The 12,574-nt window shown below is 47.3% G+C and overlaps 1 protein-coding gene across 1 annotated transcript in view; it reads right to left on the reverse strand.

Annotated features, from left to right (window-relative positions):
- The window catches only part of LOC104022629 (uncharacterized), a 132,768-nt gene extending 121,816 nt beyond the window's left edge, over positions 1-10,952 (reverse strand). The window contains 7 exon segments of the mRNA XM_087772937.1: positions 2,340-2,663; positions 3,096-3,419; positions 3,722-4,045; positions 5,226-5,549; positions 6,818-7,141; positions 8,608-8,940; positions 10,916-10,952. Coding sequence (XP_087629063.1) covers positions 2,340-2,663; positions 3,096-3,419; positions 3,722-4,045; positions 5,226-5,549; positions 6,818-7,141; positions 8,608-8,940; positions 10,916-10,952 — 1,990 coding nt within the window.
- Positions 10,953-12,574: the final 1,622 nt, after the last annotated feature.

The following is a 12,574-nucleotide window of genomic DNA, read 5'->3' on the forward strand; positions in this document are numbered from 1 at the left end:
GGCATCTGCATCAGGATGGGCCAAATCCTGCCATTGACTGCACTGACTCAGTCCTCACTGGCTGCAAAGGGACAGCAGAATGTTTAATTTAATTCAGAGACAGGCGTCTGTGTTTAGTCAGTGAATCCACAGGGTGTTTTCAAGATGTGGGGAAGCAACCCAAGGAAAGCAGTTTGTCTCCTGCAAGGGCAAGGCAAAAGTTCACCACTTCTGGGAGATCGTGGTGTATACACTTGACTCCTAGCCGTACTTTGGTTGAGGCTTACTAAGGAGCAACAGGCCTCATGTCCTTGCGGTGAACTTGTGAGCTCGAAAGGCCCTGGCTGACATACAAGGAAGTGAAGGTACCTTGAAAAAATATTTTAAAAGGTGGTTTTGAAACCCAAAAATGCAAGATAACCAAAGAACAGAACAGGATGCCAGAGCTAAAACAAAGACATCTGTCTTGTCTGTACTACTGACTAGCAGCCAGCTAGTTCACTCTATAAATATTACCATCAGGATGGGCTCAATTTGAGCCTGAATTGCAGCTGGACTGCATGCCATGTGATTCTCCCCTTGAGCAGAGATGCTTCTCAATGTTAAAGATTCCTTACCTGAGATTAAGAGATCCTTCCTTACCCATGGCAGAGAGATCTCTTACCTGCGACAGATCCTTGGTAAGTGACTGATAGGATGCTGAATAAATACTAATGAAACATTACTAATCCATGTAGCTACTAAATAGTATCATAAACATTGCACGGATAATTCCATTAGACATAAACCGTTGCCCAAGTCTGAGACAAAGATTGGACCCAGCCTCACCTAGGCTCCAGAAAGAGTTTAGAAGCAAGGGGTCCACTCTGAACATCGTGACTCAATGGGAGGGTCCTCCTTACTCGTTGCATCTCTTTCATTAGACAGAAACCATTGACTAAGTCTGAAACTAAGATTGGATCCAGCTGCACCTAGGCTCCATAAAGAGTTTAGAAAGGAAGGGGGTCCACTCTGAACCTCATGACTCAATGAGAGGGTCCTCCTTACTCTTTGTGTCTCCAGTCTCTGTGTGAATCAGTCTAACTTGATTCTAACTCAATTTTCCTTTGTATGTTTCTTCCATGTAGTAATTAATAAGGTGAACCTTGCCATCAAACTCATTGAACCTTGTCAAATCACTGTTAAACTTTGTTACGGTTCATCAGACTTATTGAACTCTGTCAAATTATTATTTTACCTCAATAAAACATATCGCTGCTTCTCTCTTTTGAGTGAGTTGCATTCCACTCATCCACAACAGAGGTAAAATGATCATATAGAGGATGAAGAAGAATAAATTAAGTGACAAGCCTTCACAGAGAGATTTAGGGGATATAAAGGATTGAGAGTGACATTCTACAATGTCATGCTGTTCTGAGAAAGGCACAGATATGTATAAACGGGAGTGCTGACTACAAGTTATGCAAACCAAGCCTTCAGAGCTACTCAGCACTGGCAAAACCTCAGCTGGCATAACAGGCTAAAAGAAATATGCCCAACAGTTAAGGAGAAACCAGAGAAGAATGACAGAAATGAGAAGCAGCTTAAAAATGTGTCTCAAGAGGGAAATGAGAAGAGGCTGAGGAAATGGGAAAGGGACATAACAGTAGGGTAGATGCAAAGAATAAATGGTAGTAATGTGCACTGCAAAGAGACAAGAGGTTGTAGAATAAATTCCAGGCAATGATAGTGAGCTCAGGGTTTCCTTCTAGTGGCAACAAAGTGCAGTGCTGCTACACTGAGGAAATTTGTCTCAACTGCGGAGGTTTCAGAGAAAAGACACTGAAAAAACGTTGATGAAAAAAGGTCTCCTGAAGATGGTTCTACCAAGTGAGGGAGGAGGAGAGGTAGATTAAGTGGGTTTCTGCAAGTTTTTTTAGTATTCTTGTCTAGAAGAGAAAAGAGAGAGAAAAATGGAGAGTGTATCTTGAGTTTTCAAGTGTGATATGTTCATTGGGGTTGTCACTGGTGGCAGTAGAAGAGTCCAAGTGACTCTACACCCTCTGTAACAGTGTGAATCACACCAGTCCTGCAATGCCACCAGGTTTACAGGTAACTCACATGGGAAACAGTCCCAAATTTAAATTCTTCTACACAGCCAGCAGCAGGCTGAACTGCAGCATCACAGTGTCATGATTAGCTTTTGAATGGGAAGGAGAGGGGAACACAGATGATTTACCCACGTCCCTGTTTGAAGCACTTTCTTTGCACAGTTCTATGGGTTTAGAGCTGTAAGACGGGAAGAGGGTACCCTATGGCATTTCAAACATCCCTCCACATACCCCAAAACTCAAGCATCTGGTGACACAGATAAGACTTACCCGAGCACACAACCCCAGCATCTTCTCCATGCCTACAGTTATTGACTCCCCATAGAGTGGTCTCACATTTGGAGAGAGCAGTTTCAGTCCCTGTGCAGTTCACGTCATCCAACCAGATCGGGCCAGATCCTTCTCCAAAATAAGCAGAGACCTGAGTGGATAGTGCTCTTCCACAGCCCAGCTGTCGGCAAACAACTTCAGCATCGCTTATATCCCAGCTGTCATCACATACTGTTCCCCACTGCTGGCCATAAAAGACTTCAACTCTCCCACTGCAACGATTTGGTCCATTCATTAACCGCAGCGGAGCTATTCTTGGTATATCTGAAGAAAAAAACAAGGGCAGGGATATACATTAAGTTGCCATTTGCGTGATTACAAATAAGATAAAATGTATGTGAGCCTAACGACATCCAGGATGCATTTATCCAGTTGCTTAATTTGGGGATATCTTCCCTAGTTCTTGTATTCAGAGATAAGTGGACAGTGGACAGCGGACAGCATACCGTATTCTGCAGAATATAAGTTAGAAATCCAAGCCAAGGAAAGCACACAGCTTCTATTTACAGAAACAGCTACACACACACCAAGAAAAAGAGAGGAATTTGTAACAGGTCCCTACTGTGATGAAAGAGAGTTCACGATCCAGATTCAGGACACTTCAAGACAGATCCTGCTGCTGAGGTGATACATGAATACCCCTCTTGGAAATAGAAAACATTCCCCATCATACAGATGGACACAAACATGGGTTACCTGAGCACACCACACCAGCATCTTCTCCATGCTTGCAGTTATGGGACCCCCAAGACTGGGCCCTACACTCAGAGAGGGCAGCTTCGTTCCCTGAGCAATTCACATTGTCCAGCCATATGGGGTCAGGCCCTTGCCCAAAATGAGCTGAACCAGGGGCTGACAGTGCTGCCCCACAGCCCAGCTGCCTGCACACAACACTGGCTTCAGCTGTATCCCAGCCATCATCACACACGGTTCCCCACTGCTGCTCATGAAACACCTCGACTCTCCCAGTGCAATGATTCGGACCATTCACGAGCCGGATGGGAGCTGGTTCCTCAACACCTGGACCAAAACACAATTGCAAAGTGTTCAAGGAGCTTTGCACGCCTCAGACCCCTGTGGAGAGGGCAAAAAACCCTCCTTGCAGGGATCTGGAAGCCAACAGGGCTTGGGTCCATGATGTGTAAAATGGCACAGTGCATTTGAGGGTGCTGAGTCCCCCCTCATGAGCATCTACAAGCCTGGCCATCAGGACTGGCCAACAAAATTCAGCAGCACCCTAGTTCTCAGGAGAGGTCCAGGGCCACTGGCACCCTTCCTACAAATACAGGAACCCCACATTTCATGACATGCATTAGTGGTACCTGAGCAGACCACACCAGCATCTTCTCCGTGGTTACAGTTGTGGTCTCCCCAAGGCCTGGCCCGGCACTCAGTGAGGATGGTTTCAGCCCCTGCACAGTTCACATCATCCAGCCAAATTTGGCCAGTTCCTTGTCCAAACTGAGCGGAGCCAGGGACTGAGACTGCTGTTCCACAGCCCAGCTGCCTGCACACCACTTGGGCATCTGTCAAATCCCAGCTGTCATCACAGACGGTCCCCCACTGCTGCTCATGAAACACCTCGACTCTTCCAGAGCAGTTGCTCGAACCGTTCACCAGCCGGACTGGAAGCAGCTCAGCAAATCCTGTGTTGAGAAATAATGAAGACCTCAATTCTCTGTTGTATTTTGATCTGTGCTGACAGGGTAGAGCCTTGCATCAGTCTGGCATGGACAGACATTGCTCATTTTTTCATATCAGCTCAGCAGACCCTTGCAGCAATTTCAGTCCCTTAGAGCAGTGGTCTCCAGCTGACCTCTCTTGTTGACTAGTCCCTGCTAAAATCAGCCAGCTCTGTTGGAACCTTTATCTCACCAGAAGATGACAGTTATGCCTGCAGCCTCTTATTGTGGTGGACCAGACTAGGGGCAGTACCACTGGGCTGGCCAGCTAAGCTGGGAAGGGACAGGGACCTGTGGACTAACACTGGTCCAGGAACATGGGGTTGCCTTATGGTCTAGGCTGTGTTAAGGAGTCTTAGCATCTGGGATCAGAATTTTGGTAAAGCAGAAAGAGCTGATTGCGGACGGCTAATATCAGATGCTGAAGTTCTCTAGCTCTGGTGTTGGTGAGCATCAGGTATCTGGTGCTGAGGAGCGTGAGACAAACCAGACAAATCTCTCTGGAGGTGCCTATTTCCTTCACAGATGTGAAGTCAGCCCACACTGTTAGATTTAACATCTGCATTTTTCACTTCTACGGTCTGAGATATATATCTCCTCCTCAGACTACACAACTGCTGATGGGAACTGCTCAGGACTGGCTGGACAGAGCAGTGGACTGGAAGACCTACAGGCATCCCTGACGGATGTATTTTTGTGAATCTGTGTGAAGGGAGAGGAACAAAAGAAAGAAGAATGGTAGCATTTGAGACCCAGAGCTGTCAGCCGTGGATGAATTGGGCAGTAGCAGCAAGAAGATCCCTCCTACTCCACATGCTACACTATATACCATTGCACTATAAGAAGTGCAAAATTATTGTGTTGAAGAGTAGCTGAACTGAGAAAACACCCCAGAATGAGTGTTTCCTCTGTCTGCTGTAGCAAACTGGCCTCCAGAAGCAATCCATGAAAAAGACTTAAATGATAAAAGAAAGGTCAGAAGTGTCTCTAGGTTTAGACACATCTTTTTCCAAAGCACTTTTAAGCACTCTGCGTCACTTTCTTTGGGAGACCTATTTGTGCTGAAGGACCTGGGCCTCAGGATCTGTCTGAAAGGATTGCTCAGAAACAACTTCCCCCATGACATGCCGTGAGTGATGTGTACCTGTACAAACCACGCCAGCATCTTCTCCGTGCCCACAGTTATGGCTTCCCCAAGGAGTGGCTCTGCATTGGGAGACAGCAGCTTCTGTTCCTGTGCAGCTGACATCATCAAGCCAAATGGGGCCAGATCCTTGCCCAAAGTAAGCCCCATGGGTAGCCAACAAGGCCTTCCCACAGCCCAGCTGCCTGCACACCACTTCTGCCTCAATCAAGTCCCAGTCATCATCACACACAGTTCCCCAATGCTGGCCATAAAACACCTCAACTCTCCCAGAGCAGTGGGTCAATCCATCCACTAATCGAAGCGGGGCAGGTTCTGCAAAGCCTACAGGGAAAAAAAAAAGGGGGGGAAAAAAAAATCAAGAAAGTATCTAGTGCAGAGTCATAGAATCATAGAACCATTAAGGCTGGAAAAGACCCTTAGTCTGGTGCATCTGTCCTCCACCTGGCAATGAACATAGCACCTCTCACAGTTTTGCATGGGAAAACATCGCATAAAGAGGCAACGCAAGCACTTCCTTCACCATCACAGCATTAGCTGCTCAACAATGGATTTTACAAACTAAAATATACTGGGGATGGCAGAGGGTAAGCTGCAGTCTTGTTTAAATATGGATGTCCAGTGCTTTTAAGATGCTCTAGCCTCTGTCTGTCATTGCAAAGGGTTTCAATTCTGCTGTGTGCCTTGCTGCCAGCCCCTTATAGATGTCCCAAGTCCCTTAACACACACCAGAAGGTGCTAGATACCTAGAGGTGCCAGAATCACTCTCTATGCGCTCTCAGCCTCATGTTAATGCCGACAAGCATTGTTAACCCACAAGTCAATGAGCAAAATGTAGATTTCTCAATACATTAAGACCCTACAAACTTTGCAAAACTCTGTATATGGTTACAGAGGAAAAGCACTAATTAGCACCTTGTTACAGGAAAGGCAGGTGGAAACCAACTCTTCTCCTTCCAGTGTTGTCCAAGCAATCAGCATATGCATAACTGGCCCACCAGCAAATGCCAAATGGTAATCCAGCTGTGACATATGCTGCCTCTTGCTTGACCAGACAGCTGATGAACTGGGGAAGGAGAGTGGGTGGCTCTGCGAATCACAAAAGGAGACTTGGAGGTGTAACCTTGGGGCTCCAGTTACATGGGAGGACCTGCTACTAATACGCTGGGTGGGACAACGCAGGTGAAGGGAAGAACCTCACTTAATGCAAGAGTTTTTGGGGAACTTCAGAAGGAACTATGTCTACTGGCATGAGGGTGGGATGGCGGGGCTGCCAAAGCCACTGCTCCTTGCAGTGAGAGAGGATGCTCTACCAAGGCATCTACTGGCCACGTGCTATAGTGTGGAGAGCCCTACAAATAATTCCTGCAGCACCACTGTCTTTTACCAGTGGCTCATGTGGTGGTGGATTTTAATTAAGGAGAAGAAGCAAGACCACTTTAGGGCTTAACAGTATGAATCGCTTTTTATCTTACAGTTGTCTTGGTTGTTGGGGTCAGCACTACTCCAAAGGGAACAGGGCCTCCTACAGCACCTCCAGCATCTCTCCACACCCCACAAAACCCACTTGTGTCATGCAGAGTGGGATTTACCTGAGCACACAACACCAGCATCTTCTCCATGCACACAGTTATGGCTTCCCCAAGGTTTTGCACTGCATTCGGAGAGGGCAGCTTCGGTTCCTTTGCAGGTCACATCATCAAGCCAAATGGGGTCAGGCCCTACCCCAAAGTAAGCTGAGGAAGGAGCAGATAGAGCAGTCCCACAGCCCAGCTGCCGGCATACAACTTCAGCATCAATTATATCCCAGTTGTCATCACAGACAGTTCCCCATTGCTGGCCATAAAGCACCTCCACTCTCCCAGCACAGCGACTTGAACCGTTCACTAGTTGTAGCTTAACTGGTTTTTTAATTTCTACATTAAAAAAAGAAAAAAAACACAACAACAGAAACAGGATCAGGGATTGCACATGGAAAGATTGCCTAGAGATCAAAGGCAAGGAAAGATCTCCACTAGCACTGCCCAGGACTTGACAAGGTGAAGGCTGATGAGTATCAAGTTCTGTATCTTCCTCTGTGATTTCAGAGTTCAGAATCAGATAAGTAGCATAGATTGAGGATCCCTTGTGAAACAGGACTGTGCAATTCCCCCCGCGATGTTACTCCAGGGGTGGGGACTGGCTACAGATCAAGACACCCACATGTCTTGTAGACCCATTGGTGTCTTCATGTGAGGTGGGTGTTGAAATTTTAGTTGGTCAATAACATCTGTGGAGCTGCTCAGTTGGCCAAATACTGGCATTTCATTCAATTGCCCAAATAAACATTCAGCAGCACATGTGATGCCATAGGTGTTCCCCCAGACTCCTGCTCTGTAGGGTCTCCCTTAGGGCCTGTATCTCACCTACCAGGTTGGGTCAAATGCCCCAGGGCATATCTCATTGCACTTGGCAACCCTGTGTAGGGAACTGACTCCACCCTAGAACTCCATTGCTTGCAACAGCAAGACACCTAGCCCAAGTGGTGACACCTGCGTTTAGACATATATTTGTCTGGGTCTTAACATGGAGCTGAATCCCATTCCAGATCCAACTGTATGCACACTGGGGGGTGTGCATTTGGAAATTTGGTTTGTTGTTCAGTGCTGAGTGGAACAGTGTTTGGGAAATACTGACCTGAAAGAGGGCAATGGGCATCCTGTCAACATCCCAATCCCCTTTCTACCACCCGGGGTCCATGGCCCACTTGATGAAAATTTACTCCCCAGTTAACCATGATGTAGAGGGGTAGGGCACACCTTCAAGCCTTCTTCACACAGCTCCTGGAGCTCAGCATTCATTAGCATCGTGCTGTGATGTCCAAGTTAGGACTGGCTCACAAAGTGACCCACAGTTGAATTTCTCATCCCAGTCCCAGTCTGGAGAAGAAACTCATCCACCAGGAGAGAGTATTGCCACAAAATACAAATGGAAAGAGGCCATGTAAATGCTCAACTTCCCTGCCATATTGCAGCCATGAAATATGTGTATGTGCATCCAGGTGGGGACCCTTCAGTCTCCTTACCCATTAACTTCGTGGTGATGGCATAAAAGGCAAGAATAATGTGGATCAGGGAAAAAAACCCATGATCTCTGTTCTTCCTCAGTAACAGAATGAGCACAACCACCACCACCCCCACCCCACCCCCCCCCACTGTTTAACTGGTAGAACTGATCTGGACAACCTTGTCCTTGGCATGGTACAGGTCCGTACCTGAAGCAGCCATCCCCATCCTGAGCCCTAAGGGTAGCACTGATGGAGAAATAAAATTTTGCAAACAGGCTTAAAAACCTCCCTCTACATAGCGCAACCTCCTGGGGTCACACGGGGAGGGGTGTAAACATGAGTTACCTGAGCAGACAACGCCTGCATCTTCTCCATGATTGCAGTTATGCTCTCCCCAGGGTCTGGTCCTGCAGGCAGAAAGGTCAGCTTCTGTACCGGTGCAGTTCATGTCATCCAGCCAGATATGACCAGTTCCTTGACCAAAGTGAGCTGAGCCAGGGGCTGACAGTGCTTCCCCACAGTCCAACTGCCTGCATACGACCATGGCATCGGACAGATCCCAGCTGTCATCACACACGGTTCCCCACTGCTGCTTCCAAAGCACCTCCAGCCGCCCCGCGCAGCGGCTGGGGCCGCTCACAAGTCTGATGGGAGCTGTGTTGGCAGCACCTGAATCCCAAAACAAGCCAAGGTAGAAAATGGGCGTGAGCCAGGTTTTGGCTGATAGTGAAGAATGTAATATCTTGCTCTTGCAGGAATAATGCCATTTTGGGTCTGTCTGGGGAAGGACAGCCAAAATGCTCACCATTTTTTTTTCCCAGCAGGAACATTATAAGAAAAGCTTGCTGGGTAAGTGGTGTAAATTTCTTGCACAGGTGGCGTTAGGACTTCTAACACATCTCTGCATCTCTGTAAGCAGCTGCAAGATCTTAGTCATCTAGGACAGTCTGATCATGAGGTTCCTACTAATATGTCCCTCCCAGACACATGCCAGATATTCAAAACCTTGGATGAGAACCAATCATTTCCAGCCATGGAACAGTCCCAACACACCCTCTGACATGGTTTGTGACAGCTCCACACCACAGAAACCCTAGACTGTACCCTGCACACAGTCAGGAAGATGAGAGGAAAACCTCAGATTATGGTCCTTCAGAAGATGGAGGTCACAGAGTAAGTGCCTCCACACAACCTGAGCTGCTGTAGCACCATGGGTCTCACATCATCCCTCCCCACCCTCATTGTGCATCTCCCTGCTCCATGCACAAGACCGTGAACATTACTCCTGAGGTCTGCCACTCTCCTTGTGTTGTGCAAGTTATCAAAGGAAGCTTTCAGGTCACTTCTCTGGGTACAAATTAGGATATCTGCATCCTTGTCCAAAACGCTTGCCAGAACTTTGCTATCCAGAGCTTGCTCACCTGTTGCCATGCGGAGCACAGTTTGCTCACCTAAATGAAGGTTTCTAGTGCCATTTGTAGACCTTCACCCTCCAGAGCAGTGGTTGGAGTCCAGGATTGAGAAACTAGGGCGACTCAAATGGCTCTAGACACCTACGTTAAGGCAACTGCCTACCGTCCATAGGGTAGGATTCACCTCCCAGCTGCTGACAGTTGCAGTGTTGTCCGTGCTAAACAACGGGACTTCGATACAATGCAGAAAACAAGGTATTTCCAATCAACATCCATCCATAAGGGAGGAAGAGGTAGAGAAGGGCCTCTTTCTCTTTATGGGTATAAGGAAAATCCAGGCTACTGTTGGGATCTAAGCCTGGCAGAAGATGCCAAAGATCCCTCCTTATTCAGAAAGGCCCTGCCAGATGCTTAAACTGTGTCCACATCTTTGGTCCTGGGTGCTGCTCCCCACGGCCTTTATACACTTATATCAGAGGCTTTAGAGCAAGGGTTGCCACTGAAGCCTTGCCAGGTCTACTCTTCTATGCTGTGGGAAAGCATGGCTATTTTTCAAACAAACTTTAAATTCCCAGATCATCCTCCCTGATCATTGGCAGAGCTGGCACAGCCTTTACTTCATCCAGGCCCCTGAAACAGCTTGAACTTGTACCAGGTTTTGTTAAAAACCAACATCACTGTTTCAGGATAATCCTTATCCAATTCTTTTACTACTTTTTGGTTTAAATTATTGGATTATGCTGATTTGCAAGATATAAATGCGGCTGCATTAAGCACTGACTCTGACAGGGAGGCAATGGGGGTCTGCTATGCTTATTCACTCTTAGGTCCTGGCTCCAACACAGACGATTACTCTAGGGTGGAGGAAAAAAAGAGGACTACATTCTGGATTACGCAAATCAACCAAAGGAAGCTCTGTCTTTATACTTGCAGTTGTTTGTTCCCAGGGTTTGTCTCTGTATGTTTGCATTGTTAATGCCTTTAAATCTCTAGGTGGCTTTTGGAAGCCAAATGATCTCTGCTACTGTCTTCTCTTGTCTCAGAAATGTCAAGCCTTTTTCCAGTGCCAGGAGTTAAACCCCAAGCTTCCTGGATCTTCAGTCCTTTACTCCAGCCACGAAACCCATTTCCTTGCCAAGACTGGGGATACGAGAGGGGTCAATCCATCATGAGTCCCATTTATCAGATCGTATCCAGAATCCTGTTCTCCAGGAGCAAAGGAAAAAACTTACCCCAAAGACATGTCAAGAGGAAGAGCAGAGTTTCCATCCTCGTTCCAGTGCAGGCAGCCAGGCTCCCACTGCGGGCATCCCTGGGTGGGAGAAGATTTCCTGGTGGTCCCATGGTAGCAACAGAGACCTTATACAATCCAGCTCCTGAAGGCCTGGTCGGCAGTGTAGAGCAGGAAGATCGTCCTTGTAGGAGAGACAAAGAGTCAGCGGCTGGCTGGGGAGGCAGGAGAGAAGACAGTAAGGACCAAGACAGGAGGTAGATGACAAATATTCCTTACCCTGACTCCTCCCCTTAATTGAAGGATTCACCCTCCAGTGTTGGCTCCGTCCCTCCTGTTCCTTGCATCTCCCTATGCTGCTTCCCTCCTCCCATGCTCTTCTGTTCATCAATGTATTAAGGGAAAATAACCCCTGGATCTTTTCTCCTCTGTTGTTGTTTTGGCAGAAAGAAAGCTGTTTCTGGCACTTCTAAAACTGCCATTCTCCTGGCAGGACTAGCTCATGAACAGGCAGTGCCCTAGGAAGACTTCTTGGAGAAGGCAGGAGTGATCTCTGTGTCTGCCTACTCCTCTGACTCTTAAATACTGTCTAGGAATGGGAAGCATATGGAAAACAACAAAACACCTTTTTTTACTGTGAGGGTGGTCAAACACAGGAACAGGCTGCCCACAGAGGTTGTAGAGTCTCTGTCCTTGGAGAGATCCAAAACCTGACTTGATATTGTCCTTGACAACTTGCTCTAGCTGACACTGCTTGAGCAGGGGGCTGGACTAGAAGAGGAAGAAGAGGTTCCTTCCCACCTTAGCGACTCTGTGGATTAACTCCTTCCTGAACTGGGGGACAGTGAAATAGTCTCTATATAGTGGTGGTGGGGAAGGGTCTCTTAGGAACTGGGTGGGGCCACACTTGTGAAGTCACTGTAAACCACTTACAAGAACGAGAACTTCAGGATGAAAGAGTGCAATGCAAGACATTGTCCCAGGACAAGGACACAGCATGTGCAGGTAAGAGGTTGAAGTAGGGAGCAGAAGATAAACATGGCCTCTGGAGAGATATGGCTTGCAAGGAGTCTGCTTAACATCAGCTTGGATAAATAACACTGGTGAACCTACGTTTCTGGTATTTAATACTGGTGATTAAAATAATGTTTGTTTTCAGAAAAACTTTAAGTTAGAATCATAGAATACCAGGTTGGAAGGGACCTCAAGGATCGTCTGGTCCAACATTTCTAGGCAAGAGCACAATCTAGGCGAGATGGCCCAGCACCATGTCCAGCTGAGTCTTAAACATGTTCAGTGTAGCAGAGTCAGCCACTTCCCTGGGGAGATTTTTCCAATGATGGACTGTTCTCATTGTGAAAAATTTACCTCTCGTGTCCAATCGGAATCTCCCTGGGAGTAACTTGTACCCGTTACCCCTTGTCCTCACCATGGGACTCCTTGTAAAAAGGGAGTCTCCATCTTCTTTGTAGCTCCCCTTTAAGTACTGGTACATAGTGATGAGATCACCTCGAAGCCTCCTTTTCTCAAGGCTGAACAAGCCCAGCTGTCTCAGCCTATCCTCTTACGGCAGGCTGCCCAGACCCTGGATCATCTTGGTGGCCCTTCTCTGGACCCCTCCAGCCTGTCCACATCTTTTTTGTATAACAGGGACCAGAAC

The sequence above is a fragment of the Nipponia nippon genome, unplaced genomic scaffold, assembly GCF_047370975.1.
Source record: "Nipponia nippon isolate SJK-2023a ecotype South Korea unplaced genomic scaffold, ASM4737097v1 scaffold_38, whole genome shotgun sequence".
Lineage (NCBI taxonomy): Eukaryota > Metazoa > Chordata > Aves > Pelecaniformes > Threskiornithidae > Nipponia > Nipponia nippon.